The 18,399-nt window shown below is 32.3% G+C and overlaps 1 protein-coding gene across 1 annotated transcript; it reads right to left on the bottom strand.

Annotated features, from left to right (window-relative positions):
* Window positions 1-9,154: 9,154 nt before the first annotated feature.
* LOC122503754 lies at window positions 9,155-10,075 on the bottom strand. Its single transcript, XM_043614431.1, has one exon. The coding sequence runs from the start codon at window positions 10,073-10,075 to the stop codon at window positions 9,155-9,157; it is 921 nt and encodes a 306-aa protein (XP_043470366.1).
* Between the last annotated feature and the right edge of the window lie 8,324 nt (window positions 10,076-18,399).

Genomic DNA, 18,399 nt, shown 5'->3' with positions numbered 1-18,399 from the left:
GTTTCACTAAGACAAGCTTCGACAAAAATGCGCGTAGGTGGCGCTAGTGAACTTGACAAAAAAACGCGAGTGGCCTACCTAGACAGTAGGCCAACCTTGACTACATTCCCCTATATATCATGAATTATTTTACAAGATACAAATTTTCAGTAATTCCATAGATTTTTACTATTTCCGAAATTTTCGATTTCACCATAAGAATGGTAAAAATGATTTTATTATTTTTCTGCTTGTAAAAATTCAAAATTTTATTAAACGATCATTTATTGAAAAATAGTTTTAAAATTATTAAAAAGTTTTTTATATAGAAAAAGTTCTTTTATTCACTTTACTACAGAAATGTAGAGAATTTAATCCTCTCATGGATAATGTATCACTGAGAAATTTAAAACTCGTTTTTCCCAACTGAAATTATCTCAAACATATCCTTCGTCATGTGGCTAAAAATATATATACTATACATTTAATCTTTTTAATTATTTTGATTAACCATTTAATAATTTTTAATCATCAGTATTAATCTTCCTTCTAATAAAGTATTTGTGTAAATAAAAAATTTGTCTATTTGCAGTAGTAAAAAAAATATAATTTTATACATATATTTTTCAAACTTTTAAATTCTGCTCTAGAGATGAGATGGAAGTTGAAATCACGTCACTATTTGTGACAAGGAAGGGGATTCCCAGGGACAGTGAGATGAGACATGATCTTTTTTGCAATACTTATCGTCAATAACTGTGAGAGATTCCAAGTATATTATTATAAATGATTGGCAGATTTTTATGTTTAATTTTTTTATACAATCAAAAATGAAGTACAAAGTTATCAAGTCACATTTGTCAATAAATCATATGTATTTTTGACAGATTCGGATATTTTTACTCATTTTAAAAAAAATTAAGGATTGTGATAAAACGTTTATTTTTAATTTTAAATTATTATATTTTCCCTAACATAAAATTTAATTGCATCAATTTCCAAAAGCCGGAATTTTAATGTATTTTTCTCTGCAAGTAAAATGCGCCTCTTAACAATAACGTATTATAATTTTTATTCAACTTCTATTGAAATTAATGGAGATAAAGTGCTCGGATGAATATCCAACATTGCAAAATCTTCCCAATTAATAATACCTGGAATCACGAAATTTGCTGATTTTGCTTTATTTGCACAAATTCGTGTTTAAAAATGATAATTTCACAATAATATTTTTTTTGTTTAAAAAATGTGAATAATTTTTTTTTTAATTAAAATTAAAAATGAAAATAAAATTACAAATGATAGGTATTTTGTTGGTTATTTTTAAATATAATTGACTTTCAGACTTTGAAATTTTTATAATTTACAATAATTAATAATGGAAAATAATTATTGAAAAAGCATATAATTAATAAAGTTTGACATAATTTTTTTCGAGGGTAATTTAAATAATTATTTTTCTCTTTTTTCTTTCAAGGAATAATTATCAGCGAAACATTTTTTATGATGAAACATTTTGAAAAATAGCGCTATTTATTTACGATATTTTAAAAGTATACTTTTACCTTGCCCCCATCTCTTGAGAAAAGTGAAATATTCTCTCGTCATAAAATAGACGTTCATATAAGGCACGTGCGCAAGTATCCGTCTTTTCCAACTTTATTCTCCAGAGAACAAAATTATTCATTTTTCCCTTGCATACTTCTATGTGCATGTGTATATACATGTATTTTTTTAATACATGTTTTTGTTAAATTTTTCTATTTAAAAAAATTTTTAACTTAATAGTAAAAAGTTAACTTCAAAAATTAATTTAACTTCAAAAAAGGATTTTTGTAGGTATTTATTCCCGAGAGAAATTAATTTTTTTGGAAATAAAAAAAATTTTTTTTTTATTGTCAGTAAAATCTCTTGAAATTCTTTCAATCTTTTATTCATTATATTTATTATCTGCTCTATATAATTCTTTTAGTACCGACAGATTAGCTCAGTCGGATAGATGCCTCGCATTGACGGTCGTTTAAGGACCAAGGGTATAAGTATCCTTGGTTCGCGCCCACTTGGCTTGGTATTTTTCCGGCACGTGAAACAATCTGAGCGGGAGGTTTGACGTCGAGGTATAATGATGTGCACTGTCGATTATTGTCCGGTACACACCATTAGAACTCGACTGTCGATAAACCGGTTGTACCCAGGAGAGGTTTTCTACAGTTTCCCTCTTCTCTGGCGAGAAAACCCATTGACGGGTGGTCCAGGCGAATGCGAGTACTCCTAATTTTCAAGTCGCTCTGTAGGCGCAAAAATTTAGTATTAAGTGATTTAAGAATTATTTGAAAGGAAAAATTTTCGACGGTTGTAAAACACTTGTATAGCCAAGATTGTAGGCTTAAGACGGGTGTATAAACAAATAAATAAAATAAGTAATTCTTTTAGTCTGCTTTTCTAAAATTTGTTCATAATTATGTGGATTTCAGAAGTAAGAAATGACTATACTGGAGATGCGGTTGGATAAAATAAGTTTTATAGTCAGAGAACCAGTCTTCCTATAAAGAATCGAGTGTAATGCATTTATTTGTTCACCATCCAATGGCAATCAATCATAAAAAATGTTTTTCTGTATATTGTATGTATGATGAAAAATGCCTAATGTCGATAAAATTGGCTTCTGCTGCGGTTATTAGGGGTATTCTGTGAAAATGAGATGAATTAAATTGCCACGTCATTTATTTTGTTCTCTGAAAATCACTTTTCATCAACATATTTTAATTTCAAATTAGAAAAAAATAGTATATATTTCACTTTATCCAGAAACAAAATTTTTTTATTTATTATTTTTGTATTACAATATTTGTGTTTTAATACCGTATTTATGAATTTAATTCATAAAGTTGCACTAGAAATGATCAATAATCTCTTTTGAAAAATAATAAACAGTTCGTATTTACAATTTATTATTAAAAACTTTTATTCCGATTTTCGCGATAAATGAAAAACTTTATTATAAGAAAAAACTGTTATGAATACAAAAAACAGATATAGACTTGTGTAATATTTTTAATTCACAAGGACACATTGTAGATTTTTAAATTATTTATAACAGATCATCAATTTTGAATAGGAAGTAGACGTAAAAATCTCATTAAATAAAAATTCTAAAATTACTGAATTTATATTACAATTTTACGAGAGTAAAAGACTTGTTTTTTTTTGAAAAATAAACTTTTTCATCGTACCACACTAAAACTTTGAAAAAAATCCTCTTGAGAGATCAAAGTTCCACAACGTCACCAACTGGACCCCATGACAGCACTTTAGCACTTTTCCAGAAATACGTCTTCACAGTCAATTCTCAGCTATTTTCTTCTACCACGAGTACTTTTTGCCTTGCACACTTTACAGTAAAAATGATAAAAAAAGACTATCAAAAGTCCATATAAAAGAAAGTGGACAGATTTTTATTAAACTTCACACAATTTCGCCGCTGAAAATATACACACAAATAAATAAACTAATAAAAATTTTCATTTTAGATGTCAAACCATTTAATCTCGAGTATGAGATTGGAAAAATTTTATGAACTTTTTTCAAAAATTGATGATAAAACAAGTAGAAATAAAATTAAATTACATACAAACTATATTGAAATTAACAAAAAAATATAAAAAAATTTCTTTAATTTAAAAAACTATATTTTTGGTATTATTATTCTGTGAGAAAAATATCGATATCAGGGGTACGTTCACATAACTTTCACTTTCACTGAAGAAATTTTCAATATGGGGTGCGTTCACGAAACTTTCACCTTCACTAAAAAAATTTCCACTTTTAATTTCGCCTCAAAAAATTTTCAATTTCACGCAAAATATTTTCACTTTCACTATTACCAAAAAAATTTCACTTTTACTTAAAAAATTTTTACCTTTACTCAAAAAATTCTCACTTCCAATTTCGTTAAAAAACATTTTACTTTCAATCGAAAATTTTTTAGTGAAATTGTAAGTGGAAATTTTTTTAAGTGAAAGTATTTTCGATGAAATTGAAAGTGAAAATTTGTTGGCAAAATTAATATTAAGACTCTTTTAGAAGTGAAAATAATTAAGTGAAATTGTAAGTGACAATTTTTTCATAGAAATGAAAGTTAAAATATATTTTGAGTGAAAGTGAAAATATTTTGCGTGAAATTCAGAGTGGAAATTTTTTGAGTGAAAGTGAAAAGTTTTTCGGTGAAGTTGAGAGTAAAAAGTTTTTGATTGAAAGTGAAAATATTTTTTGTGAAATTGTAAGTGAAAATTTTTTTATTAAAAGAGAGAATTTTTTGAGTGAAGGTGAAAGTTACGTGAAAGCACCCCTGTTTTTCAATTCAGGAAGTGATCGTTTCAATTAAAATCAGTCAATCATGTTGGATATCATATAGGATATCCTACATATTTGGATTTTGTGAGGGAAGTTTCCTAAATCTTAAATTTTATATAAAGTGATTTACACTCACGTGTTATTTATCTGATTTATTTTTCACGTGTTATTATCTGAATGTTATGAATCAAATTCTTGGAGATTTGTCAATAAAAAATTTTAACCATCGCAAAATTAAAAAAAATAATCAATAGTAGGAAAAATTATTCTCATTGTTGAGAGCAAAGCTATAACGATTCTTCATCGCTAGTACAAAAGCGTTTGATAAAAAACTTGGTTCGTTAGCTTCTTTTCTGCATTCTATTTCCTTTCACATCTACTTCTCTCTATCTCATCCTCTCTTCCACTCTCTTTCTTCATCGTTCTCTCCATAAACTAAAATATGGGTTCTAAAAATTTGCAACTTATTAGCGAAAAAGGGAGAGAGTGTGAGAGAGATATATTTGTATTTGTATAAATGACGATGGCACATGATATTATAATGTGAATGAAAGGGCGCAACGGAAAAAGCAATCTTGTAAATCTAGCATGTCAACTGAAAATTAGGACACTAGATATATGCGCGCATACACGTTTATATATATATAGAGCAGAGAGAAACACACAAGGGAGTAAAGAGGAGGAATAGAATGAAGCAGTGTGCTGTTTGCAGTTCTTGGAGTTAGCATTAGTTTGCATATCTGAGTGAAAGTTTAAATTTTTGCAATCTAAATCCTTACAGAAGGTTCCAAAGCTTGTTGCTCCCCTGATTAAAAGTTGGATTCTTTTTTGTCATCATGCAGAAAAAATCTTTTTTTTACCAATGATTTCACAGTAAATCGTGAGGTATTAAAATAACACCAGAATGGATTAAAATAATCTGGAACAGTTTAATCCCTCTAAGATTAAATTAACACCAGGAAGGGTTAAAATAATCCATTTTGATGTTATTTTTAACAAGGAATGTTTCGTTTGACTGATCTAAATTATGCAAATTTTTTTCCTTTTTATTTATAAAAGTATTAGAAAATTATTAATTGTTAAAAAATTATGATTAAAAAAAGAAAAGAAGAAGTTAAGAAAATTCAAATTTTCAAATATTTTAATTTGAAATCTTTTCAAAATTATGCAATTATATATTTAAATACAAAAGTTATTAATTTATTGAATAATTAAATGTTTTTTAAAATTTAATTCTTATAAAGAATTTTATCAACAAATTTTTAAATAATTGAATTCTTTTAACGAATTTTAATCAAATGAGGGGCTGGACCTTTTTTTATTATTGGAAGGGGTTGCAGCCACGAAAACCTTTGAATCGCGACCACCAACGCTTGGGTAATCCCTTTACGTTCCCCATAGCCACTCCTACATCCGAAATCCCTTCCACAACAAAAGGACTTCGGGCAGGCTCCTGGTTGCAATAACGGCTTCTCCAAGAAAGAAGTAGCCCGTAATGTGTTCACGCTCCTGCACGAGAGCAGGACAGTGACACAGTATGTGTATCGAAGTTTCATTTTCCTCTCCACACTTACGGCATTTAGGATCATCTACAATCCCCATTTTATGTCTATGACAGCACGTATGATAGCGCAAATCACCATGACCGGTCAACAGCCCTGTTATGATTTTTGCTTCTTTTCTATTAAGTTTGCGGAATTCCGCTTTTCTCTTGAGATTAATATTGGTTCCCATGAGTATTTTGGCCTGCCTACAGCCCTTTGTTGCCTGCCACTCCCTTTGGTGCTCCACAGCAGGCCCAATAAATTGTTCCCTAGCACCAGTCATTGGCTAGTTTATCGTTACCAATGTATCTGTGATGCTGTTACATATCGTTTCAAGGAGAAAATTTCTGCCTTGCTATCCGAAAGGATAAAAATATTTTTATCATGGCAACTTTCTAGAGCCTCAACAGAACCATAGAATATCGCCATAATTTCGGCTTGTAACGCAGTAACAGTGGGCCCTAACTTATACGAGTGGCCCCCTCGAGATGTTACGTGATAGATTCCTGCACCAAGACTGTGCCTTCAAGGACTGAGTCCCCCTTTGCTGACTGCAGGTTTCTGTTTTCCAACATATGACAAGTCCAATCAACAACTACTGTAGGGATATTAAATTAAAAGATATCATAGCTCTTTTAATGGACTCTGTAGATGCCTGACTGAAAGCCCCTTCTATGTCGATAAAGATACCTACTGCAAAACCCTGGTTTTGTAGTTGTCCATCAATTAGGTCAACCGCTTAAGCCAGGGCTGTTTCCGTAGAGCATCCCGCTCTATACGCATATTGATCCTTATGTAGCGGATACTGCTTTAAGATCTCACTGCGGATATATCTATCCACCAGTCTTTCAACTAATGTTAGAATAAAAGATGTGAGGCTAATACGACGGAAATCCTTCTGTGAGGTATACCCGTTCTTACCCAATTTCGGTATGAATACAACTTTCATACCTCTCCACGCTTTTGGGACATAACCCAACGTCAGACTTGCCCTAGCAAGTCTCACCAGTAGTCCCACAACGCCATCCACCGCCCTTTGTAACAGGACAGGGAAGACGCCATCTGGACCCGGAGACTTGTAAGGACTAAAAGATTCCACGGCCCACCTGACCCTGTCGGCAGTCACAATCCTATTAGTCAACTGCCTTCGAGACCGATAACACAAGTCAACATGAAATTTGCGCCTGACATTTAAGATATTTTTTATGATAGATTTATCGACAGAGATGAGAAAAAAAATATATTTTATCAAAAAGTTTGCTTTTGTAGATAGGAGAACGTTTTTACCATATTTTTGAAAATTTATGATTTTCTGAATGAAATGGTCAATCAAAAATTTGTAAAGTACGTAATAAAACGTACTTTACAGATTGACCATTTCATGAGTATTGCATGAGTATGGATTTGCAAAATAAATATATTTTTTAAATTTTATTAAAAAATGGTGGTTATGCAGCATTTCATTGGAAAGCGTCTCGTTTCAGGATTCCATGTCTAGACAACTAACGTCCTTAATTTTTGATCTGGAAAAAAACGAAAATGTTGTTATTTTCTATACATCAACAGCTATCGACACACGTAGGATTTTTTTTATATTACTTACTTTTATTTTTATCAACAATTTTGTTAATTTTTTTTGTTGAAAATTGTCACTTTTTTGTTTAGTCACGCATCATTTTGCAAAAAATCAAAATATCGAAAAAATCCTACGTATGTCGATAGCTGCTGATGTATAGAAAATGATAACATTTTGGTTTTTTTCTAAATCAAAAATTGAGGACGTTAGTTGTCTGGCCATGGAACCCTAAAAAACAGACGCCTTCCAATAAAATGCTGCACAGCAGCCATTTTTTAATAAAATTTTGTTGAAAAAATATATTTTGCATATCAATACTCATGGAATAAAATGTACTTTACAGATTTTTAATTGACCATTTCATTGAGCCAAAAAAAATTCCTAAAATATGCCTAATTTTCGTGATGTCCCCCCTTAACATGTCTGCAACTACTACAAAAGCAAACTTTAAAAAGAATATGTATATTTATTTTATTTAATAATAAATAGAAAAATCATTATATGTGGACGTCCACATGAAAAGGGCCCATTTTGGCACTATTGGAGTTATCTATATGGGCGTATCCCTAGTAAAATTTGGAAAATTTTGAGTGGTCTTAGAACTTTTTTGGTTAAAAATTCGCTGAGTTACGGAATTTCAAAGTTTAGAACGCCAAAAACCTCATTTAGAGAAAAACGGAATTAAAGATTGCGATACCAAATAATTGTCGTATCTCTGGTTCTTTTTGGAAGTTATTCAGATATGAATTGTTTCCAGTTCAGGGCACCTTGAAGACAAAAAACCAAAAGGTTTTAAATTTTTAAAACCATCCCCCCCTCTTAATTTTGAAAATACGAAAAATCGACAATATGGGCCCTTTTCTAAAAGGGACAGTTTTTCTATTAAAAAACCATTTTTTTACAAGATAAATGATTAGGTATAATTTTATTGTGTCATTTGAAGTAAAAAAATAGATATTAAACTTATTAAAAATTTTTTGACAGTCTCTATTATGAAAAAATTGACGCAATATTCAAATTTTCATTTCGACAATTACGAAAAAAAACCATAACATCAATATCTCTGGTTCTTTTGGGAAGTTATTTAGATAAGAATTGTTTACAGTCCAAAACACCTTAAAGATGAAAAATCAAGAGGTTTTAAATTTTTCCACACATCCATTTTTAAAATACAGATTACTTTTGCAAATAAACGACAAAATGGGCTCTTTTCACCTTTCTAAAGAACCAATGAAATCAAACAGTTAAATTATCTATAAATTAATTAAAACCGCATGATTCGACTTGTCAAAACATGTAGATTGATAGTAAAAAATAAAAAAAAAATTAAGATTTTGCTCCAAAATTACTAAATTGCGATTCTCTCGAAAACTAGAACCAACAATATGGGCCCTTTTCATGTGGACCTCCACATATAAACCCAGGCGCAAAATTTTTTCCTTTTTTTTGTTGAGCTGTGTAATCACCCCGTGGAAGGTTTGTCAGAGGCCCTGGATCAGGACTGCCCTTCCCAGACTTCGAAAAGCCCGGAAAGTGTGTCCTGGGCCAGATAGGCCAAGGTCTCCTCGTCCGACTCAGAAAAGCTCCCATCGGTCAATCTCATTATGCCCAAAACTGCATCGGGGTTTTTAGCATGCAGTTTATCAAGTCTAGCTGCCTCCTTCCCTTTTTCGATGCTAGAACAGAAAGCATTCCAACTATTTTATTTTGCTTTCCTTATTTCGTTTTTGTAGTCGTCCCTCATTTTAGTAAAATCAGACCAACCACTAGCTTTGCGCCTTTGCTTAGCACGCTTAGAAAGCCTCCTGGTTTTTTTCCTGAGACATTCTAGTTTCTCGTTCCACCAGCATGTTTTTTTTCCTGAAAATACTTTCGCCGGTTTGCAGCTATTTTCATAGGCTGCCTTAGTGGCCTTTGTAAAGTTACTAGCCACTTTGTCCAGGGTTTGATGATCTCTAATCTTACCTGGTAAACCAGAAAGTGTTTTTCTGAGTTCTGAGTTATACTTATTCCAGTTCAAACGGACTGCAGACTCCACCTCAAAGACAATCTGTGAATGATCAGAAAGCGAAGGTTCATTAGAAACTCTCCATCTTCTTACCTTATTTTCAATACTTTTAGAGCAGAGAGTAATATCAATCACTTCCTGCCTAACAGCATTGATAAAAGTCGGGGTCGAACCCGTGTTAAGAATATACAAATCCGTTCCGATTAGATATTCTAATAACTCCTGTCCTTTCTGGTTGTCCTTTGTGCTCCCCCACACCGTATGTTGTGAGTTTGCATCGCAGCCAAGCAGCAGAGAAAGTCCTTTTTTCATACAATATTCCACCAACCTGCGAACTTCAATTGGCGGATTATTTTTATTATCATATGGAAAATATGCAGATCCAATGACCGTCTTACCTATACCTTCTAGGTCAGTTACCACTACCATCAGATCACCAGAACACAGATCCAACAGTGGAGTTACATTGATGCCCTTAGTAAGAATACACGCTCTAGGTTTGGCAGCTCTACAATCCCTGTAACAAACAAGACCAGGCCCACAAAGTCCCCTAATAGCACCTCTTACTAACCATGGTTCTTGGATTAGCGAGATGCCTGTGTGCATCCTAGTCATGCTCCTCATCAGTACTGACGAGGCGCCTTTACTATGATGCAAGTTAATCTGAGTAGCAGTGAGCTTGCAACCACTGAATTATGCTTGCACTACTCCCGCCTCCGTGTTACTAGAGACGTCACGACCAGGGACAGTTACCTTAAAGGTTACCCGCCCATATGGTAGTACGGCCTGAATTCGAGAACCTCTATGGCCCTCGCCTGACTCTCAGGGACCTGAACGACAAGAAGGAAACTCTTGTGATTCTTATCAGCCACCTGAGACCCATCGACATTTAGCAAACACCAGGTCGATGTCTTTAACGTAGGGTTGAAACCCTCCAGATGTCGCAAGACCGTCTGCACGTCCTCCGGTTCTCCCGGGATTCATGCAGTAGCCCTCACCATTCTCTGGAGTATATCAACCCCTCCCACCTTTAGCTTCGCACCTTTCCAGGGCCTGAGTTCAGCTACACGTTCCGTAAGCCACGCTCTAGCCTCCGGGTTAGATGCAACGAAGACAAAAACTCCTCCTCTGCAGAAGGAGGCCTCAAACTTCGGCCACCGTTCAACCGGCTCCTTACAAGTGAGCAGCATGATAGCCTTCCTAAGAAGTCTTTGAGCCATTGTTAGCCCAACATTGTGACCATCTTTCCTGACACTATGACGGACCGACTTTGGCCTTTTAGCATCTCCTTTTTCCAAGGGTAACGCATCCTGGCCGCTTTTTTCTTCGCTCCAGTAGCAACACCCGAAGAAATTAGGGAGCTTTCAACGGCTTTCAGCCGTTCTTTCCTCAACCGTTTCTTTTCAGAACCGTTGAGGCGTTTTCTTTTGTTTAGGAGCATTGTTTCAGCCCCTGACACCTCATTCCCACCCAAGACCATGCCATTAGAGCCCGATGGAACAGCCACTGGGGGAGACTGACCTACAACCTCAGGGTTTGAGAACGTCCCATCCACAACCTCCGAGGAGATTGCAGTCGCGGCCACCAAACCCGTTTGGCTACCTAAGTTTAGTTTGTTAAATTGGTTTTCCATAAGAAGTCCCACGAGTAGCTAGGAAAAGAAAGTCCGCTACTGCAGAACCCCGCTTGCAGGAGTAAGGCTAATACTACCGGAAGGTCGCCCGGTGTTCCGGAGCCGCCGTTTAAGACACCTCCATTTGCCAGAAACCCAGCCAGGTCGCTCCCCCGAACTTTACAAAATCTCTAACCGACCAGTACAATCCCGGCAGACGCCCGCGCAGCCAGCCCGACAAGAGCGACGGATGTGGTAACCCTAGTGCCATTCATCTCTCGACACGGCAGAAACATCTTGGATTGGGGACCTCGAAAAATAATTTTTTTTAATAAAGTTTTTCACTATCTTATAGGAAATTTCCTTGCGCATCTTTTTCTTCTCATGATTTTTTTTATATTTATAACAGTTTTTGAAAAAAAAGCCAACGAATACCGCTGTTGAAATTTTATGTGTTGTTTTAAGATCCAGCGCCTCATTAATGTTTAAGAATAATTACATTTTTCGAGGAATTCACTGCAAAAAGAAGTATCTTAATTTAAGATGTTTTGGTAATAATTTCTAAGATGTTTTGGTAGACACTTTTTAGTTACTTGAAATATCTTAATTTAAGATGTTAAAAGTATCTTCGTACACATTTTCTGTGTATTTTTGGGGTAAAAAGTTTTGAGGTTAACTATGGGCTCTTATGGAAAACACTTTATGTATCTTAGTTTTTAGTAACTTACACTTATGGCGCATTTTACGATTCTCAAGTAACTTATCGCTAAACATCTTATTGCAACAGAAACATCTTAATTTAAGATATGTACTTTAAAGAACTTACAAAAGTATCTTACTTTTCTAAGATAGAAGAAATATCTTCATCACTGCTAAAACGTATAAAGGATCTTAAATATCAGTAAGATGCTTTAAAAAACATCTTATTTTAAGATGTAAGATTCCATTTTTCCATCTTACATCTTATTTTGAGATATCAAAAAAGATACCAATTTTTGCAGTGTTTGATTAAAATTGTACTAAAAATAATTAAAATTTTGCGATGAGCTTTATTATTTACAAAAATAATTGAAATCATAAAAAAATTATTATTTAATAAATTAATTGACTTATTGTAAAGAAATTAATTAAAAATTTGTTAATTATTGAATTCTTTTGGGAAATTTATTAAAACAGTAGATATTGAAAATCATTGAAATGAGGAAAAATTTTGAAAATAATGGAATTTTGGGGTTAAGAATTTTATTATTTATAATGATAATTGTGATTTTGACGAGAATCTTTTATAAATTTTGAACATAATTGAACTTCGTAAGAAGACTTTTATTAGATTTGATAATAATTGAATTTTAGCAATCATTTGTAACTTCTCCAAGATTCAATTTTTTAAATTGTTTTCAACTACAAATTTAACTAATTTCAAGAAGAATTTGAATTAGATATTAACATTCTGCAAAAATCTAAGTTTTTTAAAATTTCTAATTAGATTAATTACAAAATTAAAATTTTATAAAATATCAAATTAAAACCTTTTGGAGTTGATCTATTTATGAAAATTGTAAACGCAAATCTTTTAAAATTAAATTCATTTTGAAATATTTAGGTAAAATTATTCATTAAATAATTTCTAAGTATTTTATGATAGTTGTTCAAGAATTAAGTTATTTAGAAAAAAAGTTTTGTCGGAAATTGAAAAAATTGAAGGTTTTGTATTAGAATTTGTGGTGATTTCATAGATAATGAGGCAAACATTAAAGAAACCTAAATTCAGAATTTTCTTATGAATTCTAAAAATTTAATTTTTTCCAGTACTTTTAATAAAAATGTCTGACTTTTCCTTAAATCCCCTGTCTCATAATATATGATTATTGTTGTTATAATAGTAATAATCTATATTCCAATTCATATTTTATTTTAATAAAAAAAATTGGAATTACAAATTTTTAAATTCTATTTTTTTAAATTGCTAATTTTATTTTAAAAAGTATGAAAGAAGTTAACCGCATGCTTTAGCGCGCGAATTGTTGCTAGTTAAGTAATAAAGGCCTTATTTTAGAAAAACTGAAATGATAAATCCTAATCAGGATTACTAAAGGTGTGAATTAATTTTATATCAATAAACACACATTTTTAGTTTAAATAAATTTTCTTCTCCCTTTGGCAACGAGATGTGATTTACAATATCGCAAACAACTTTGAAAACTTCCTTGAACATAGACCAACCGCATTAAATTCTAAACAGGACCAGACCACCACCGAACGGTGGCTCGTCTATACCACACAAGCTTCAAGCCAGGAATAAGACCAAGCTTAAGTCTTACAAGAAGTTTATTAGCCTTGTGCTGCTCTCTATTCTGAGTTTAAAACCAAGAGCCCATTCAATCAATAAAGGGCTAAACTCCTGACACTGTGCTTTATCCTTTTACACCAAAGTCCTTCTCCTTACCCTCCATCACAATGAATACCTTCTTCTTACTGCTAGAGCGAAAGAGAAAAGTCTTAATTTATGCTCCTCAATGTTCAACTGTATTTTTTAAGAGGTTCAATTTCAATAAAAAAAGCGAAATTACTCTTTAAAACTCAACTATTTTGCATTTTGATGTCTTTCTCTTCACCTTCACCATTTACACGAAATTGTACAAATAGTAAAATTTAATTAATCAAATTAAAAATTTATTTCAAATTTAATTAATGTAATGAAAAATATAAAATTTTATTTCTTCATCTCTTGAATTTTTAAATATTTTTGTGAATTTATGAACTTCCGCAAAGTTATATCATATATATATATATATATATATATATATATATATATATATATATATATATATATATATATATATATGCAATTGATAAATAAAAAGAAATAGTATACGCTGCAGAAAATAACTAATATCCTACATTTCATATTTTAAATTCAGAATATACATAAAAAGAAAAGTCATTTTCTTATATAGATGAAAAAATTCTGTTGGCACGATATCATAAATTGCACATTAAATCGAAAAATAGTAAAGATGATTGGAGAATTTTATAATACAATAAATAATAAAGTAATGATATGAATATTGAATAAGGAGAAATGGTTTTAAGCTGAATATTACCACCATTTCCGGAATGACAGATATAAATAATCCATTCGACAGCAATGGACCAGTTATTCATCTTTCATAAGAACTGCAGAGTAACGGCGGAAGCTCTTTTCCTTCTATATATCCCAGCTCACACAACAATGTAAATGATATTAACGATCAAAACGTTTGAAAACAATATTTTTCATAAACATTTTTATTAATATTAAAATTAATATTTTTCATTCAAACTTTAGTTGATAAAATTTTTAACACATCAGTTTTAATAATTTTTTAACCAAATTCGAAGGAGGATGTTAAGAAAAGAACGATTTTTGCCCCCGAAGCGAGAAGTGAATTTCTAGTGAGTTCTTATAGATTTTGAGCTCAGGAATCGATAAAAATATATTATAAAATATTTAAAAATATTTTCTGGTCTACAAATAATTGCTATATGCTTAATAACGATCGGAAAAGTTGTAAAATTTATGAAAATTCATTGAAAAATGGAACATTTTTAAGTGGTCAAAATTAGTTTAGGGTAGCCACAAGATATGTTAGTAAATGTACTAAAATTTCTATATGATAGAATTCGAAAAAAAAGTTTGTATAGTATTTTTGACCAGAAAAAAAAACCTATTATACATCTCCCCACTCTCCCCTATATTAAATAAAAATTATTATTCAATAATCCGCCTTATTTTATTTAATAGTACGACTGTTTATGCAACACAGACTGTAATAAAAGAAGCTTAGATCGAAAACAATTTTTTATTTACAAACACCTGAAGACAAAAACGAGATAATATGTGACATACTACTAGTGTACCGATATACATTCAAACGTACGCCCCTGTCTAGTCGCGTGGGGGGTCTCCCCCGACGGAGTCCAGGGGCGGAGCCCAGGTCAGGGGGTTCAGGGGGCGAAGCCCCCCGACCACAAAAAAACCGACTTAAATTAATAATAATATTTTTTGACATTTCAAAGAACCGCATTTAACCTTCGCGCTACCAAAGATTTTTGTATACGCGGACTACCGGCTGGCCACACGGTGTGGCCAAACGCTATTTTACTTTTATGTTCCCAAAGCGATTAAAATTCATCAAACTTTTTGTATACAATTATGTGTTAATACAAATTAACTAAAAAATTTTGTTCAGTGAGTTAAAATGTCGATTCGATTGGTTACAAAAGTCGAGCAGATATACAACATTATGATACTTGGCCACACCGAGTGGCCAGCCGGTAGCGCGAAGGTTAATAATACCCCAAGCCACCGGACGCGTCGTGTGCTTGTCGAAACCTTGTCGTGTGCTTCGACGTATTAATAAAAATAATATAATTAAAGAACAAAAACAGAATTTTTCACACGAGCGATCGCGAATCTTAGGTTAGGTTAGTTGACAGTAGAGTTGGTTGCCAGGGACCCTCACCAAGCGCGAATCTAGTTACATTATATCCAACTTTTGTACAGAAATAGTAACATTATAACCCGGTTATTGGGTCTATAATGTAACTAACACGAAATAAAGTGTACTCCCCTCCAGCATTATTCGCACCGGGCTATAATAAGTAACTTACAACCTGCAAAACAGGTGGCGTAAAGTGCGTATTACAGTGCTGTGTTGCATAAATATTTTTCTCTTGTTACGTATGAAATTCGTAACTATTTCTAATTTTTTTTAATAATTAAAAATCTTTATATTATACAGATTAATTAATTAAATATCCAAAATTCATCTTTAACATCTCTAAATACTCTTAATTTTCTGAAATACTACTTTTAAAAATAATAATTTTAATTCGATATTTTCATAAAATATATTTTGAATTTATAATTCTAGTATGTTTCTAACTTTCCGCCGTCAAATATAACTTGGAATTGAAAATTTATTGCTTTCAAAATTCACTTAGAGCTAACAACCATAATTATTACTCCACAAATTAAACCAGTTATTCTTTAGTTTAATAATGTGTTTTTAGTCATAAACTAAAACGAGAATCATCTTTCTGGAAATATTAATTTCAATGAAAATAATGTATAAAAGACTTAATAGAATATTTGTGAAATTAAACTAAACTTCCTATTTCTATTTACCAAAATATTATAATCATCTATTCATTTCTTATTAGTTATAATTAAAAGAAAAATAAATTTTATAATGATGCATAAATTATTTCTGCCTGCATAATTTAGAAATTGACTTAAAGTGAACCATGTTTACAAAATTATTGTAATTTGTAATAAAATATATAATAGCTGGCCATATATATGTATGATGGGAATGTAAAAACATTATGCAAATATTGGTCACATGTTGTGTAGAGAATTTACCCACAAAATCTACCTCGGGTCGACTGAAAGTTTACCAAACGATCTATCTGATGCTTAATCCTCCAGGGTCGAGACCCTTAAGGACTGATTCACGTCTCACACGTCGTCCCCACATCCTTTAATCCGAAATCGTTCGAAATGACCCATTTGCCCTCTAAATAAGATAAAACGAACCCAGTACGAGTCTTTCGTGAAATCAGACAATTTTTATCAAAACCAAAAAATAGAAATGTTATCATTTTTATCAAATTGCAAATAATATTTATAAATAAATTCTATATAATTTTTAACATTTGTAAGTTAAATTTCTTTCCATTTACATAATATTGATCTATGACATTTTTTATTCATAAAAGAAATAACTCCCTATTTTATTTAAACGTGTCTGAAAAATCCTTTAATTTAGCGTATTTAAAGAAACAATTTCAAGCACGAATGAACTTGTCACATCGTTTCAATTTAACTGATCGAGTTCTCTATTGAAATCGAAGATACAACACATTCAATTGTACTATAAATTCATACTAAACCACACTTTTATGTAGTGTCGTTACTTTTCACAGCTAGAAAGTCTGACTTCCATTTGCGCCTCTATTAAACTCTAGGATTTTCATTGGCTCCTCTTTCGACATACTTTAAACTTCTTTCTCGACCTTGCTCTTTTCTGACAGCAATTTTACGGAGCTCTGACATTTATATGGAATACAATAAAACAATTTATTTTACTTAATTTGTTAATATTGCGGTAGACATCGGTTTTTACAAAGTTACACCTTACTTTTATCTTGATCAAGATACGTGTTAATTTTTAAATTTAGTTTTATGTATTTATTCATTTTAAAAATTTTAAGCAAGAAAGAAATTAGTTTAAGTTTCTACAGAGTAGACAGTAAAATTAGTGATATTTCCCTCGGATATTCTTTTGATAATATTCTTATAGGACATTGTGTAAAATTCATAATAAGATATCCATAACAGTCCAAAATAACCTCTGACTTAAGAAGCGTGGCATAAAGTTGGCTGTTGTTGTCACTAATCTGTAAGAAGAAAAGGAATTGGAGGAATTATTACGCTTTGAGCAGTGCATAATTTAGATTTGAAGGGTGAGGACCCTTCTTTTAGAACCCTTTTGTACACACTCGGAACTGTCGTAAGACTTTTGTCTCTAAGTGGCGAATTTCCAGCGTTACCCTTCGATTAACAGATTGTACCTTACCCATGCTCTCTACCGCTTTAGTAACCTCTGCAGTGATGGCATCTTTATTGGAGTTATCTCAGATTTTAATCAGGAGGTCTCTTATTTTTGTAGGCCTTGCAACCGTAAGCTACGCGGATGACCATTATCTATCTCCTCGTTGCATTTTTTTTTAAATTTTGCATATTCTGGCTTTGGCGTCTCTAAAGAAGGTGGACATGAGTCCACCTTTTTTAGGGGTTACTCCTCCTTTTTCCTCTTTGTAGTTAAGGCTTGAATTTTCTCAGGACTGACGAAACTACGTCTTCTCTGCGACGCACGACTATGTTATTTAGTGGTCACGCTCTCTTTCCATCTTATGGTCTTTGCGGTTACATTCCGCATCGCAGAGAATGCATGCCAAATCAAAGTCCGATTCATCGTCCACGGCATGCTTCTCCTTTGCCTCATTCAGCAGGACTTTCGTGATTTTGAGGCCATCGCTATCCTTTACAGTCCTATTTACGTTTTTTTGAATGCCAGAAGACTTCATCATGGAGTTGGCTCCATTTTGTTGAGGCATATCGCCTCCTTCTTTCTAAGCCGCAAGCATACCTTGCGATTCCCATTTATTAGCTCATCGTCTATCTTCTAGTGGATAGCGCTATGTACTGTCTTTCCGCTACTGCTACTCTGAAGGCTCGACACTCTTCCTCTCCAAACTTTTTCTTTTTCCACAATGATCT

This window comes from Leptopilina heterotoma, unplaced genomic scaffold, assembly GCF_015476425.1.
Source record: "Leptopilina heterotoma isolate Lh14 unplaced genomic scaffold, ASM1547642v1 Lhet_11, whole genome shotgun sequence".
Classification (NCBI taxonomy): domain Eukaryota; kingdom Metazoa; phylum Arthropoda; class Insecta; order Hymenoptera; family Figitidae; genus Leptopilina; species Leptopilina heterotoma.
The sequence above is the reverse complement of the archived record's forward strand: the minus strand, read 5'-3'. Positions and strand labels throughout refer to the sequence as shown.

Bases quoted from the DNA above. Each gene is read 5' to 3' on its own strand.
- LOC122503754 (XM_043614431.1), bottom strand. From the start codon at position 10,075: ATGACTAGGATGCACACAGGCATCTCGCTAATCCAAGAACCATGGTTA.